Source organism: Epinephelus moara, chromosome 8, assembly GCF_006386435.1.
Source record: "Epinephelus moara isolate mb chromosome 8, YSFRI_EMoa_1.0, whole genome shotgun sequence".
NCBI classification, from domain to species: Eukaryota; Metazoa; Chordata; class Actinopteri; order Perciformes; family Serranidae; genus Epinephelus; species Epinephelus moara.
This window is the reverse complement of record NC_065513.1, coordinates 28,375,701-28,392,097: the sequence shown is the minus strand read 5'-3', so window position 1 is coordinate 28,392,097 and position 16,397 is coordinate 28,375,701. Positions and strand designations below refer to the sequence as shown.

General features: G+C 42.0%; 1 protein-coding gene across 1 annotated transcript in view; it reads right to left on the bottom strand.

Moving 5' to 3' along the window:
* Window positions 1-3,502: 3,502 nt before the first annotated feature.
* The window catches only part of ghra (growth hormone receptor a), a 39,873-nt gene continuing 26,978 nt past the window's right edge, over window positions 3,503-16,397 (bottom strand). The window contains exons 3-10 of the mRNA XM_050050912.1: window positions 15,236-15,365; window positions 14,893-15,062; window positions 13,148-13,326; window positions 12,286-12,439; window positions 12,079-12,169; window positions 11,779-11,848; window positions 9,254-9,489; window positions 3,503-8,699 (exon numbers count right to left, since the gene is read on the bottom strand). Of these exons, the coding sequence (XP_049906869.1) occupies window positions 7,931-8,699; window positions 9,254-9,489; window positions 11,779-11,848; window positions 12,079-12,169; window positions 12,286-12,439; window positions 13,148-13,326; window positions 14,893-15,062; window positions 15,236-15,365 (1,799 nt within the window). The 3' untranslated portion in view covers window positions 3,503-7,930. The remainder of the gene's footprint in view (window positions 8,700-9,253; window positions 9,490-11,778; window positions 11,849-12,078; window positions 12,170-12,285; window positions 12,440-13,147; window positions 13,327-14,892; window positions 15,063-15,235; window positions 15,366-16,397) is intronic.

Below are 16,397 nucleotides of genomic sequence, written 5' to 3'. Positions count from 1 at the left end.
CAGCTCTTGTAGGAACTATTTTGTTTCTACTTAACTACACCCACCAACCGAATCACAACTCTTGTGGGAAGTTTCAAGTTTGTATCTACTCATGAATGAGAGGCTCGTGCTCGAGACTGCGTGAGGTGTAAAAATTAATGGCGTCCTCCTCAGCTGAGCTGTAACGTTAGCTAGCTCAGTGATGCTAGGTGAGCTAGCAGTAGATGTACACTTCCTTCTGCGCAGTGATACGGTTGGTGGGTGTGGTTTGGTAGAAAGAAAATAGTTCCTACATGAAACTGCTCACAACAATGTCTGTGGATTATCTTGAGTAACCAGGTAAGGATTTCTGCAAAGAGACATTGCTGTTGAGTTTTTCAAATGTATTTTTTAGCGCTTTGAGCACCACAAGCTGAGTGCCATGTAGTTTCATTATATCCGAGAGAGGGAAGACATCTTAAAGACCGATATCTCAACACTCTGCAACTCGAAAACGATCTAGACTGATAAATAACACTATTTATTTTTTATTTGGGGGAGACCTGTCACTTTGACAAATGTGCCATCAACTAAAAAAGCATCTTAGGCTCATTTTCCATACTAACACTTATATACCGACGTCAACATACAGCTCAAAACCTGTGAAATTGTCTTCAAGACTTAAGGTGCAACACCCTCTGCTCAGTGTAATGTATCTGAATTGCCTGTCTGACTGTGTCTCTGAAAAGGTCAACAAGCAACCGGAGGTAATAAATGAGGCCGAGGTGGACTGCCTGTGTGGGCGTAATTGGGCCGAAGATCCAATACAGGGGAACAGTGACTTATGGGTAATTACCTGCAATGTCCTGAGACGAAGAGCTGTGAGTGGCTGTCTCTCTGATTCAATCAGCCCCACACAGAGCAGTGCAACACACAGCCTCTGTCTTAATTGTCCGATATGCTTTCCCCCCGATGCACAACTGTTTCTGCAGCCGTTTCTACTCCAGCAGCAAGAGAGAGAGAGGGAGAGAGAGAATCACACACTTGTGAACTCATTCACAGACACAAAGTGTCCCTGTGTTGCTCACAAACAAGTACGCATTCTCCACCCTGCAGCCGCCACACATACATACACACACACACACACACACACACACACACACAATCCCTATTTTCCTCTCTCTCTCTCAGACACACAAATCTATTTGCATTTGAACTCTCAGACTGCAGTGGGCTGTACATGTTCTTCATTAACATCCTTTTCTGTCTCTGAGTGCTGATCTGAGCTGACCTTTCCTGTGCAGCGCGCCGCTCGTGTACTTTTAATGACACAGTTGGCGGTGAGCTAAGGAGCTCTTTTGAACAGAGTTGAACGAGTTACATTTTAAATTGAATCCATGTGAGAATACTGCTCCAAATTATTATCAGTAACATGATCTTGATAACCTTGGTGAAATCTAATTTGTTTTATTTACTTTTGCTTCTCCAACACTAACATCAGATTATTGGATTAATTAAATACTGGGTCCAGTTTAAGGAGGAGTGTTTAGAAAGACATGACATTTCTTTGGAAAGCATAACAAACTAGTGTTGTCAGAAATATAAATTTGTTGATACATATCAATTTATTTATGTATTTATTTTAAGAAAAGTTATGTTCTTTTGTTGGAACTGGGGTGCTTGGTCTTGAAAAACCTGGAATAAAAGTTTGTTTTTTTGTTTTCAATGTTTAATTTCTAAGTGATTAGTGCTAAAGCTTGATTGAAATTGCCTGAATGGACTGGTTAAACTTTGTATAAAAAAATTTGTGGAAGCTCTCTGAGGCCCCTGTCACCCCTTAAACATGCAAAATGGTTTAGTCCACCCCTGCACCAGATTCCTCTCTAGACTCAGCTAGAGCTGATACTGCATTTACCTCGGAAGTCAGAGCTGACTGTGTTCAAGTACAACAACTCAGGAAACCAAGGTGTTGATAGCAACACCAGTTAATAACAATTCATTACACTGCATTTTGTGCATACGAACACTTTAGCAACAGATAGAAGTAAGAAAGGACTGTGCATATGACTGTTTCAGTGGAACACAAACAAGACAGAAGAGCTAATAAACAGTTTAATACTACGTCTTTCACTGCTGCTGATGGGCAGATAAGGTTGGGTTGGTGAGGTTCCTCTGACTTTCAGAGTGAGAAATCCGACTTAAAGGGGGTTCCAGTTGAAATTTGTGAGTGGGAACTCGGAAATTGTGACTTTCCAGTACAAATGGAACGCACCGTGAGTGAGCGCTGCTGGGGCACCTACGTGCACTGTCCTGTCTTTCCCCAAGAAAAGAAAACTGGGCTTCCAAAACAAGAAAAACATGAGGAAACTAAAGTAAAGAAAGCCAACTGGCTTTGAAAGAAAAATTTCAAAAGTTGCGCAGCAGAAATGTGGATCAAGACAGGAAGGTTGGGAACCCACAAAAACTGATTTTGCATGCCCAGAATTTGTTGCTAAGCCCCTGCTTGCAGCTAAGGGCCCTGGGCCAGATTCAAACCAAGGCTGCTGTGCTGTACCCAGTGTGCTACCAGGACATCCTGATATATATAGATTCTGAATATTTGAAATGATTTTAATACTCATTATTAAAAGAAACATACTCAGCATGGATACACTGACTCCAGTTGCGCTTTCCCGCTCTCTCTTATTGTTAATGTTGACTACAGTCATTCTGCTGCACGCTGCCCCTAACCAAATAGTCGTCGTCATCGTTCTACCCTTGTTATTAAACCCTGGTTATATTTATCTTTAACCTACTGAGACCCTGTGTCTCACATGGGGACATTACATTTGAGTTTCCTGCACCTTATACTTCATTCTGCTTAACTTCGACCTATTTCCTCATTGCGGACACTTTTATGCTCAGTCTACAGCTGATCCCGACACAAATATGGACAAGGTGCAAAACCTGATCAGATTTTATGGTCGAAACTTGTTTATTTGTGCTAAATAACGTCTGTAGTTTGATATGGCATACAACATTTGACCAATTTTAGCAATAGCAACAAGCTAAAATGCTGTTAATTAGGAAGTATTTATGACATTGGGACTTTATTATTGTCTCGTTTGAGGACACTGGGACTTAATAATTGTATTATGCCAGCATTACACACAGGCCAATTAGGTGTGACAGACTGTTCCTACAGAATTTTTTTTTTTTTTGTAGACTGGAGTATGGAGATATGTTGCATTCTTTGCAAATTTGTTTTTGCACAGCCACGTTCAAACATTGAAAACTATACTTACGAGGTCCTACATTCCCACATAGCTTGGAGAAATTAAACTGCATACCAAACAAAAGCTGCAATCTAAGAGGGTTAATAAAAAATTACAATTTTATGCACTCTGTCAATTTTTCAGTAGCATTGAAAATGATATATTGATATTTTTCAAAGTATTGTAGTGAAGTCAGAAATTTGAGTTTTGTGATAACACTAAAACCTAAAAAGTTAAAATAAGTTCTTTTATTTTTGAGGACACTGACAAAAAAAACATGCACAAGATGGTTAAGATGCTGTATATACATTTATTGTGTAACTTGTCGAAAGCTTATTGATCACACATACAACACCAGAAAGGCTCAACTGGTAAGAGAACAATATCAAATCACCAAAGATCAACACAGTTCTTGGCCTTGAATAAAGCAGCAGCCAACGGGCAAGGACAGCGGCACTGAGGTCAACGGGATCTGGAAACATGGAGCAAAGTCGTATCGATAAACGTAGCCAATGCAAACTGATAAATTACTGTGGTGAGTCTCCCCACACTTGCGACCGCAATGCAGCTGTTTCCAATTCTGACATGTAGAATATTTACAGTTTTATGAGCCCGGATGACACATGTCAGACAGCGCACATTACTCATGCTGGCCCATCCACTGTGGTCACACGAGGTGGTGGGGTGATCTGAGGGCTCTGAGCAGACAAATAAATAACACATGGATAGAAAAATAGAGTGGAGCCACTGTCATAAAAAAGCCAGCTGCTGTACTCAGTCCAAGAATAAAACTATTTCCCCAACAACCTGAAAAATGTCTGGCTGAACGCACTTTGATGGAGTTACAACCAGCGCAGATTCCAGCACTCGAGATTACTTCCAGGCTTAACAGAGCGACAAAAGCCACCCTTGAACCGACACAAAACCAAGAAGCTGGAGGCCAAAAACACATCATTATAAAACACTGTTGCCCCTTCAAATGCACTTTTCAATAATGAAATCACATAGTGGGAGAACTGTAAGAGTGTCGAGTTACAGTATAACCTTTTCACTCTGCCTATATTTTGATATGACTTCGTAAAAGTCTATAAATCTTATAGCAAACATTAAATACTCCATTACAGTACATCATTCTATCAATCTGGTAGTGTAAAATATGTCCCCATAAACATAAAACTCTGCAGGACAAAACTAAAGCTTATTGATATTGGCGGTTCCTCATTGTCTGATTATTGTGCTGAATAAAAAAAAATAATGCTGTCTTATAATAACAAGTAATTCATAGACTTGATTTAGTCCAAAATACAAAATCTGAATACTATCTTAAACATCAGATATATGTGTACAAAGTGCTTGCTCTAAAGTGTCTGTAACATTTACAAGCTTGAAATAACAGATGCAAACTTTTACACTACGTTAAGAATGAGCTCATTGTGTACTGGCAAAATAAACAAAATGCAGACACAATGTAGTAAACACCTGTACAGTAAGCTTCAACAAAAAAAAAAAGCACCTCCTGATCCATCGTTCTCACTGTAACCTTTAAAAAAAAAAAACACTTTCAGTGATTTAACTTTCTCTGTTTTTTTTTTTTTTTTTACATCTTTTTCCTCAATATCGTAATTGCATTGCATATTCCAGTTTGCACGCATTCACAATCATCACGGTACAACTGAAACAGAACCTTAGCAGTGCTTCGCCCTCCCCTTGTATCTGATCTTCCTTCATGTACACAGAGAGCCTCGTGGGGATCTTTGGATGGATGGGAACACTTAAAGTTGGCTGAGCATCATTAGGTGACTGTGTTACGTCTTGACTTGAGGGCAACACTGTCCTATTGTTGCTCCTGATAACAGCCCATTTTCAGATGTCAGTATCATCCCCGAACATTCACAGAGATCTGTGCGCTCTCTTTTAAATGACCCCTTTCCACCACAGTAAGGCTGAATGCAGGAAAAAAAAAATACATGTACCGAGCAGCAATATAGTGTGATTAGTAACATTAATGACATAAAAATATATACTTGTAATCTTACAGCACTAAATATATTAAGACATTTCTGCAACAGCATTGACTTGCTGGTATCATCAGCACGAGGCAGCGACAACAGAACACTGAGCTCTGAGAGGCAGACGGAGGGACAGAGAAAGAGAAAGAGAAAGAGAAATGGCACGTATCTATCGTATTCACAGTTTTTTAAAAATGGTCATTTTATGGCTCTCGCTTTGTCTCTCTTCATTATGGGACTGTCTGATACAAAAGACCCATTGTGACGGCTCGGCCCACTTTTCTCAAGGATGATTCCGACGACGCTATTCAAAGGCAGGATGTGTTTCCTTTCCACGGTGAAGTATGTTTTGTTTATGGTGAGATGTCCTCATTTGGAGGCCGCCTTGATGTTAGACAATAACAATGCTCCTGCCTCATTCACGGAGTTGTTGTAATGAAAGTTCATTGTGTTGCATCACAAAACCATGCATGCCGCGCAAACTCTTAAGCCTAGGCTTCGATAGCTTATTGTGTCCATTATGCTATGCTGCTGTTTGTCATAGGTGTATTGTTAAAGTCTAATGAGATTCATACACTGAATGCTTAAAACCTTTACAAAAGGTTGCCTCTGCTATCCTCCCACACACACGGGCTGTTACAAAAAAAGCTTACATTGTCAGTAAACCAAGAGCAAGCTTACACAATCAGACTAAATGATTCTGCCTACGTTTTTGTCCTAAATTTACTTATTATAAGAGAATTATGGGAGCAAAGTAACAATTACACAATTACACTCACTTCTATGTGTATTTATTACTCTTTCAAAGTCGGAACTCAAAGCTTTTTGAGCCCTTATCAACATTTTTGGTTTGGGAATTGTGGTCAGTTTTACGAGCACGATCAGAAATGTGCAAATTACGGTTAAGTGGCCTCAAAATATGTTCACCCTTGCAGCCATTTTCTTCCACAATTTGCAGCTCATCATTTTTTTTACGACTGTGACAGGAAGGCAAAATTAAATATCAATTAAGGCAAAGATTTATGTCGCAGTGTGTGTGTTAGTGCATGCTTTTAGTCGTGAATCTCTGCACCACTTCACCCATCACATAGCAGTACCCGTCTGTACAAAGCAACACATAAATGCACAAATCCTAATTCCGTAAGCACAATTTAGCACAGAAACGGCAAGCCAATAACACTATTGTAGGCACAGGTTGTTAACACGTGTACTTGGCAGATTATAAGTATAAAAGGTTAGCTAATTACAGCTATTACATACTTTCACAGTCGTCCAACTTGTTCCAGTTGCTGTCCCTGCAGTAACAATGCAACATGAGAAGAGTACAACTCCCAAGCAGAAAACTCGCTCATAACGTTTCGGTTTACATAATTATGAGTGAGTGCTGGTTGTAAAGGTGAGGCTCGGCTGCTGTCACAGGATGAAATGCAATGACAGGTGTGTGTGTGTGTGTGTGTGTGTGTGTGTGTGTGTGTGTGTGTGTCTTCCCTTCAGCTAAATAACTATATCAATGTGCCCTTCAGCAAGGCACTTGGTGGTGCTCAGTGTACCAAAGCACAGTCTGTACTGAGTGGCTCCCAGCTATAGGTGAAACTGAATAAATCCCTCCTCCTTGCTACAAGAACGGCTGTTTGGTGCTGTAAGCGACACGTTATCAGCACACATGTCAGAGTTAAACGGAATAATAACAATTCCATGCTGGGACATGTAAAATCAGGCTGCAATATTCAATGCATTCCAGGGAATTTGTGATGAAATTTTCCTTTCATTCATCCCTTCTACTTCGACTTAAGTTAGGGATTACCTTCATTTCCCAAAATGCCTTATAAATCCCCTAAGGAAGGTAAGAGATAAAATAGTCTTGTCCCAATGACTCACGTCTGTGTTTGTGCATTTGTACTGTAAAGAGGTTGAAAGTATGTCTTCTATTAAACTCTGTTGTGGCTGTAGAAAAATAGAGAAGAACATCTTGACATCATATAACTTTTGGCCACGTAGTCGTGAGAATATGAACAGCATACCATGAAACAAAATGAAGCCAGGAATGCAAGGTAAAACTGCATAGTAGTGTTTTTGACTGTATTTTAGGGTGGATTTTTTTTCTTTAGGTGCTATAGCAAGAAATATAAATGTAATAATATAAAATAAGCCACGATTGAGCGGCAAAACATCTGTGCCAGCAAAAGGTATCAACGACAGCTTCTTCCTGGTGTGGTGTGAAAAGCATGACTAGAATCTGCTCGTCTTCTCTCGGTCAATCAAACACTGACGTCTCTTTGTTAGATTAAGACTTCAACAATGCCACTGCTCTACACACACTTAGCCAGAGATGTCAGTTAAGCAGTGAGCTGGTGCTTTTTTGACTCATTACAATCGCAGTCTCAGCCTTATATCTGCGTGTATCTTGTGCATTGATGTCGACATATAGAGCAGAACTGTGCATTTGGTTTGCGATGTTTAATTCTGGCTGCCTTTGCATCAAATTAACTGATGTAGCAGATGTAAAAGAGTCAAGAATACAGCTTGGTAGCTTTCCACGTCTCCCTTTCGGCGCCCTCTGAAAACAAACACCTGTACACTCTCATCCGCACTGTGCGCTGCGGGTTATTTGGTTTCCAGCAGGAATCAGGTAGAAACAGGCTTTTGTGACTGCAGGGGACTTCCTGGTCGATCAACCTTACTCTTTAAAGGCCTGATGGCATTGTCATTTCATGGTGAGAGGTTCCCCAGGAGGTCTGGGGTGATGTACCCCACTGGCATAGCAGGTAGGGCCTTGAGTGGGTGCTGTGGCACGCAGGGAGGGGGAGACTGGCGGGGAGGCGGGTTGAGGAGCAGACTGTGTTGACTGTCCACCTCCTGTACCACTGTGTAGTCTGCAACAGGGGCAAAGAACTGGGACTGGGGAGAGTCAGGAAGAATGTAAGGGGATTGATTATCCTCTGCTGTGGGGGCAGGTTTGGTCTCCACTGGCTGAGGGTGTATGGTTTGATAACCCTCGCCAGGCATGGGGGAGCTGGGGGGAGTGCTGATCTGCCGGGCGTTGCTCTCTGTGGTGTAGCCGCTGCCTTCAGGATCCACGACCAGCAGCTGAAACTGCAGCTCTTTCTGCTTGTTCTCCTCAGTGTCCTCGCTGCCTTTGTGCTCTTTTCCCTCCTTTTGTGTCTCCTCCTCTGTGGCTAACGTATTCTCCTGGATTCTGAGTTGCTGGCCAGGAGATAGTACCACACCCCCAGAGGGCATCACATTGCTGACTTGGGCATAGAAGTCTGTGTTGACCCAAGTCTGGGGCCCTCCAGTTTGGGTTTGGACAAGGGGCCTCTCGCCTCTCTCTGGGGCTGGGGCTCTTTCAACAACATCGAAGGACGCTTCTCCGTCCTCGGGTTGGCCTGGCAGCAGGGTGGCCATCAGCATTAGGGTGTCTTGGTCAGGCAGGTCTGGGTCGTAACAGCTGGCCCGGCCTGAGTCATCATCAGGGAAGCTGGGAGAGAGGGAGACAGGTGAAATTCGTATTTGTAAAGCATGGAAACACAGCCTTTAGGGCCCTGACACACCAAGCCAACATTTGACCATTGGTTACCCTAGTTTTTGCGGTATGTCCCACATCCTTGGCGCTACTCGGCCCGATTCAGCATGTTCAATCAGTGTAGCGGAAACGGTTCATAATTGTTTGTGTCGGTGTTCGCTAGCACACGGTGAAGACAATTTCTTCTTTCAGCATCAGGTGGTGTTGCTAATGTGCGGAGTAATGTGCTAACTGGCTAACTAACGTCTTGAATCCATCCCTTTTGACCTCTATGTGAATGATGAATACAGACTACCGCCACCTGCTGGTATGATGCATTGTTTTCTCTCACATACGCGCAGAATGCACACGCTAGTTGGACGTTAGCTGTCTTTGCTGTGTGTTTAAGTGCAACATTTTGGCCGAGATACAGGCTACATAAGGCGATGCAACAGTCGGCATTCGTCGCCACTACTTCTTTGATGTTGGTCTGGTGTGTCTGGGCCTTGACCTGACAATCTGTGCAGTACCTGACGGCATTGGAGCAGCCTATGTTCATATGGTGGCTGACGGGCTGGGACAGACTGAGGAGCCTCTGGGTGTCTGAGCCCTGGTTGTCCTCCTTCTCTCCGGTATCTGCATCCTCAGCATCCACCTCGATGAACTCCACCCATGGCTCGTCTTGGTAGAAATCTGGCGCGTATGTGAGCATGCCGCCCATACCTCCACCACTCAGGATAAAATTCAACTCATCCAGCTTCCCCTTCTGCATGTGCACAAATTTGCATTTAAGTGTTTGTCAGTCAGGATGCAGGAGGTCATGTTATGATAAAAGTATTCTCTGAACAACATCGACATGTGTTATTGTGTACATTTTTTAAAGGTTCTGCTGCAAACCCAACACGCTTTGTGTTTCACCTTTTTCTGAGCATAAAATAGCAGCATTATTATTGTATTTATTCCTATCAGTACTTCTTTTCTGAGGTCCAAGGCTGTTTTGTAAAGAGTAAACAGGCTGCCTGTTAAATGCATCCCACATCATCTGGCAATAATACACCCACAACACAATGCTGAACCAAGACCCTCTTCACATCGTATTATCCCGCGGTGGTGCTCCTGTCCTTGTTTACGTACACAAAACAACATTGCCTGTTTGCTTGCAAATTATTTAGGGACATTTTTTTTTTTGCTTTTGTTTGATAGTTGAAAAAAGATGATAGCAGGCTGGGAGCCAACTGAGCCTAATGGACGCCCAGCTGTATCTGTCTTTAATCGAAATTACAATGGAAATGTGATTAAAAAAAACTGTGATTACACAACACATTATATAATCACTTCACTGAATAAACAATGCCCAATTCAGTGTGTTTACTGCTGTGAACGGCACCGCCGCATTTGCAGGGCATTTCACTCTTTGTACATATCTATTGGTAGTGTGTAAATTAAATGGCCACTTAAATGATAAATATTTTCTTAAATCTAATATTTTTTCAAACGTCTTAAATCTAATATTTTTTCTACTATTTAGTTTCTGATTATGTGTTTTGATGATCTGTGTCAGCTGGTTGATAATCCCAAGCAGGTCCCTGGCTGCTGCTTAAATGGGATCACACCCACAAATGTTTCACTGTCAGTGAGGAAAGCCTGGGACTGAAATGCGTCCTTTGTCTTCTTCTGCCATGCATCATTAAAACGACTATTGCAACATCACCTATTGTACTTGCAAGACAACTGAGCTGAGGACATCAGTTCTTTTGCACGTACAATAGAATACAGTATGTACGCATTAGTCTGCTCTATATTGGAGTCAAAACATTTTTGATACAAATATATAAGCCAGTATTTGTTTTGTAAAATAAACACATAACATAAATCTAATAAAAGTGACTTACCAAAGAATATCTATCTATATCTGATATATACGAGAGGGTGGAGCAGTGGAGGAGCGAGGGGTAGATCTGATTCACAAACTGTGGTGAGGCCTCGCAGACAGCATGTTACTCGTAGCAGCCACGCCCTTAATAATGCATAACTTTAAACCTTAATAAATGGAAGAGTTATATAAAAATTCACCCCCTCTACAGTTGCCATGAATGTTGAAATTGATTATTGCAATTCTGTCCTCTTTGGTCTCCCTCTCGAGTGACTTCATAAAACTCCAGTTGGTCCAGAATTCAGCCGCCTGTATCATTATCAGAACCCCCTCCATAGATCATAACACTCCTGTTCTCCAGCACCTTCACTGGCTTCCTGTTAGATATCCCATTGATTTCACGATTCTGCTTCTCACCTTCAAGACCCTTCCTACCTGTCTGAACCCCTTCATATCTACACACCCTCCCGTACTCTTAGATCCTCCTCTGCGATCCAGCTCACATCACTATCTGCCTGCTTGACTACCATGGGATCTAGAGCCTTCAGCCGTTCTGCCCCCTGCCTTTGGATCTCTCTCCCCCACGCAATTTGCAATATTGACTCCCTTTACACTTTCAAATCCCGTCTGAAAACACACCTTTTCAAGCTGGCATATTCAGTCTGATTTTTTATAATGATGATTTTATACTTAATATTTATAATTATTTTTTGTCTTGTAATTCTTTAACTTTAATTGTATATTACTGAATTGTTTGATTTTATGATCTATGGATACATTGCTGCTTGTTTTTAACTGTGTCTTGTAAGGTGTCCTTGAGTGCTCTGAAAGGCGCCTATAATTAAAATGCATTATTATTATAATTATCATAATCATTAAATTAGCTATAGAAATCAAAGCTGTTTTTATCAAGCTGTAAACATGTCAATTTCTGATGTAAATTTGGGCACGTAACATGGAGGTTTATGGAGATTGACTTGCTTTTGGAGCCAGCCTCAAGTGGCCATTTGAGGAACTGCAGTTTCACTTCACTCCTGCATTGGCTTTATTTTTCAGCCACTTGATAACAACACATCTATGACAAGCTAGAATCAGGTATATCTATGTGTAGGTCTGGATCCAGTATGTTCACATGAGACAAATCACAGATCAGGCAGAATAACAGCACACACATAAATTTACCTTTAACAGCTCTGGATCGATGCCCTTAATTTTGGGTGCGGGAACTGGTGGCAACAGAATCATCATCAATCTGCAGCGACAGGGAGAGGAGGAGGACAGGATGAAGGTAATCTGTTCCCAGTTGTCAGTACCTTTGTGTGTGTATGCGTGGCACAGTCAAGAGCTGCGCTGCACAGTCTGCTGCTGCTTTTACAAACATCTCGCCTGCTGTAACTGCCATCGTAAATGCAGCAGAGGCTGAATATGTTTTGGATGCTATTTGTGTACGGTGCATGAAAGAATGCGAGAGTCTGTTCCTACCTGTGCTGCTGAGAGATGACGATTAGCATGATGAGTATGAGGATGCCCACAATCCCGAAAACAAGAACCAAAGTGAGCGGGAAGGTAGATTCTGAAAGACAACATGAAACCCATCATCATTATCAGTGTTCCTGGTGGTTCAGGGGTGTGCACCCTGTGTGTCTGACTTGAACGACGCAGTACCAAACGACTGATTGCTCATCTTACCTTTGCTGGGAATCTCAGTCACTTGAATGAAGATGGAGTCGCTGAACTCTCCAAACTTAGTGAAGGCCTGCATCCTACAGCGGATGTGCACCTCATACTCTTTTCCTATGTGCAGACCGTAGATTGTCTGCAGGGTGTGCGGCTGCATCTCCAACTGCAATACAGAAACACATAGGAAGAGATACAGAGAAAGAAAAAAAATACAGAGAGGGAATTATGAAAAAGTGTTTTTGCTGTTTTAAAAGACGAGAAAATGATTCAGGTTTTACTTAACCTGACAAAACAACTGCAGCAGACTGGAGCTGAACAAGATGTCAAGTGGTCTATGTTTACTTATGGTAAATATAACAGTGACCTTTCCAAAGGTGCAATTGTTGAGGCATTTCAGATACATTAGATGGAGGACATACTGTTATAATGGAGGGCTTTAAAACAGTTTCCAAGGCTGCATTTGTCAGACCGGCTGGCCCGGTGGTAATGAATATGAGTCTGTACAAGGTCCCATGGCCTCTGACCTACAGATCCCTCCCTTCACTTCCTTCAGAGAGGCAGTGTTTTCCCAGAGGGCCTTGCTCCGACTTCCACTGCCTTGCCAACAAAGCTACATTGCATTTTAGCCACAAGAGTTCAGGGGGGGAGGGGGAAGGAAACACGACACTGTGGCTGTATGACCTACCTACAATTTACTTTAAAGAGGGTGCATAAGTGTTTACATTTGTGTCAGCCTGTGCACATGCACAGAGGCCTTTTGTTAAGTTTTAAGGTGTGTGTTTACATGTGTCAGGACATGCAACAGTGCGTGTGCATAAAGGCAAAGGAGGAAGAGAGAGAGACTTTAAGAGCAAGTAAGGAGAAGACTTACTGCTTCCCAGTTTGTGGTGTTTCTCTCTCTGTACTGGATCTCGTATTCAATGCGCATCCAGCCCGCCCCGACGTCTGCAGAGGGTGGGGGCTCCCAGTTGACCATGACATCATAGTTGAGCCCGGAGGGACTTATATTCAGCAGAGTCCAGTTTAGAGACACTGGTGGGTCAGGCCGTACTACAAGGAAAAGAGCAAAAGTTTAGTTTGAGCAGAATGGAAACATTTAAAGTTATTTATATCATGTTTATAAACATGGTAAATTAATGGGTAGCTGTGAATGCACTTGATCATATTTACAAGAACAAATAAAGAATACATCAAAGAAGCTGCTGCGTATGATCTTTAAGTCAATCAAATTTAAAAGTCAACAGTAGACCTATATAGCAGAGGTGACTCATACAGTACCATGAGCATGTTTATGTGCTAGAATGTTGTGCCGTATATGAACCTGCAGAGCGACTGCAAGTTACACTTGTCTCTTCTGAGTTAAAGGTACAGTAGGTAACTTTTATAAACTATAACTTCTTGTCATATTTGCTAGAACTGTCACTATATTCACACAGCACTGAGTGAGGCAGATAATCTTAAAAAAAAATCATACTTTTCTGCCTACTCTGTTGCCTTGTAGCATTTCTAATGGCCTTACTGCAAATGAATGAAAACAGCCTATCACAGTCAAGCAGGGTTTATACTTCTGCCTCAAATTGACGCTGTACCTGACGTGCAACCTCCCAGAAATGTAATTAAACGTCACGGCAACGCAGACCTTCTGTCTATTTTTGTAAGCTGAAACCATTTCCCTCAGTGGAAACGAAGCTTTTACTTATTTTTATTTCACAGATAAGAAACAATAAATTGTGAAGACAATAAAGCCTCCACAAAAATAGCATTGTGTGTGATTTATCCTAGCTTCATATGAGCAGAGGAAATCTCCACTCATCGCTAGGCTAATGTATACATAGTGAAAAGCATCAGACTTGCGCTAATAATGTTAGCATATATTTGTTTGGAAAACGTGTTTAGTATAAGACAGTTGTTTTGTCAGCCAACCTTCTCATTTTATGGCTAAACAGTACACTAAAATATGACTCTGAAAACATTTGAGGGGAGGGCTAGGCAATGAAGTAACAAAACAATTCAGATTTATGATCTGGGGATTCTGAATATTCACTGCAAATTTCTTCGGACACGCAGTATTGCATTCTGAAAATGGACAGACCGACCATCAGCGGTTCAGTGGAAGACAACATCCAAATGTTATCTATAAAAACATGCAGATAATCAATTTGAACACATGAGGAAAGCTAATAAACAAAAGTTTCTCCATGGAAGAGGTCAGCAAACACATGACGTTACCATGTGATAATACAGTGTTTATCAGCATCTTGTACAGTCCTGGTGAGATAAAGACTGTCAGACATCAAAACATTTACTGTGAACATTGTGTATCTGACACTTGCTGTGAAATTGATAAGCATGTGACATTTGCTGGTTTAGTTTATATGCAGCAGCGAGAAAACAGTCTGTGCAGGTGATCTGTCATACTAACAATGCCCATTTTCTGCTGTCCCACAGTGTATAACTCTCACTTAATAATTTATATTTAATGATCATTGCCGCTATGCCTGCATGTGGAGGAAAGAAATTTTGCTGGAACTTGTTTCAAATGCAGTGTAGAATTCCCCTTATTCATCCGACATATTGCAAAAATCTGGATATATGCACAAATGTTTTTTTACTAACCGATATTCTCCACAGTGAAACAGTCGTCCTCGTTGAAATATGTGATGTTGTTTTGGCCGCGGAGCTGCATGCAGTAGGGGACCCAAACCGATGTATGGTTTCCATCGAAGAAGCACTCCCTATTTGAATGAAGGTACTCTGGACACTCTTTCCATTCACTGGTGGGCAAGCTGAAGGAGGGAGACAATGATGGAAGAAACAGAAGAGGGAGCAAAGGAAGAAATGATGGTTGCAGCCTTTTTAAAAGTGACTCACATAACATGCACACACAGATACAAAAAGTGCTCCACATTATAAACAATTACTTGAGCGCCTCCCGAGGTACTGCAGCTATCACACTCACTTTTTCTTAAGGTAGAAGACTCTGAGTGCTCCAGGGGAGGACAGGTTGTGGAAGTCGCCTGGACTCCACCAACACCGGAATGTCTCCAGGTCCCTCGATATACACTCTGTGATGTGAGGTTCCATGGGAGCTGGAAGACAACAAGAGGAAGACAACGAGAGGTAAGGATCAGAGAGGAAACAACCAGAAGAACTCAGACTGCCTTTATTAACATTCGTCAACTCTATGGGTTCTTTTGATTTATTAACTCAACATAACCCAACACCCTTTCTCCCCACTCCTCCTTAAAACCATGACAGCAGTCACTTTTTCACAGTGGATACAAGCCTGCTAGCTGCAAGCCAAGGTAATAGTGCAAATAAATAACACTGCAATATAATAGCAACACTTCTCGTTTACCATGCTTGAAGCACTGACGGATTGTCTGACTGTCAATAAAATGCTCTAGTTGAGTTTGTCAGATATCTCAAGTGTGACATTCGAAGTATTTTACTACCACAAGCTGGGAAATGTGTCAACATTCCTTATTCCTGTCTTTTAACATACTACATTGCGTGAGCATCACATATTTTCAGTGTAGCAGCCAGCTGCTATGAGAAAAACAGTCCTGATGAAAGCTGTATAATGTGCAGCAGGGATAACACTTTTGCTGGTGGGAGCTGAGGCTAACTTGCAGTCTGCAGCCAATGTTATTCTAAATTTGAGTATGCTACCATAAATCCATGACATAAGGCAATAATTAAAATATATCCGGACACCTCCAGCAGATTTGGTTCCCCCAATGTGGAGCCCATGGCTACAGGAAAACAACGTGTTGAAGGATGGAGTTACGTTGCATCGAATTTCAGTCACCGCGCCTTTATAACATTTAGATCCGCCCGCACACATTTCATACCGTTTCCCCTCTGCCCCACCCTGAGGCCCTGACTCAGCCCTTTCCACCTCTCCCTCGGCACCCTGTCACTCCTCATCACTAATCTCTCCCCACCTCCCTCTCCAGTCGGAGGCCAGTTTCTCATCCAGCTGAGAGTCCCAGAGTTTGGTGCAACCATAAATAAGCAGCTGAAGGTATCATTGATTTCTGCCCTACCCGCTCTCCTCCGGAGCTGTCTGCAGCGTAAATCACACCAGACCCAGAACATAAACATGCTTCACAACACAA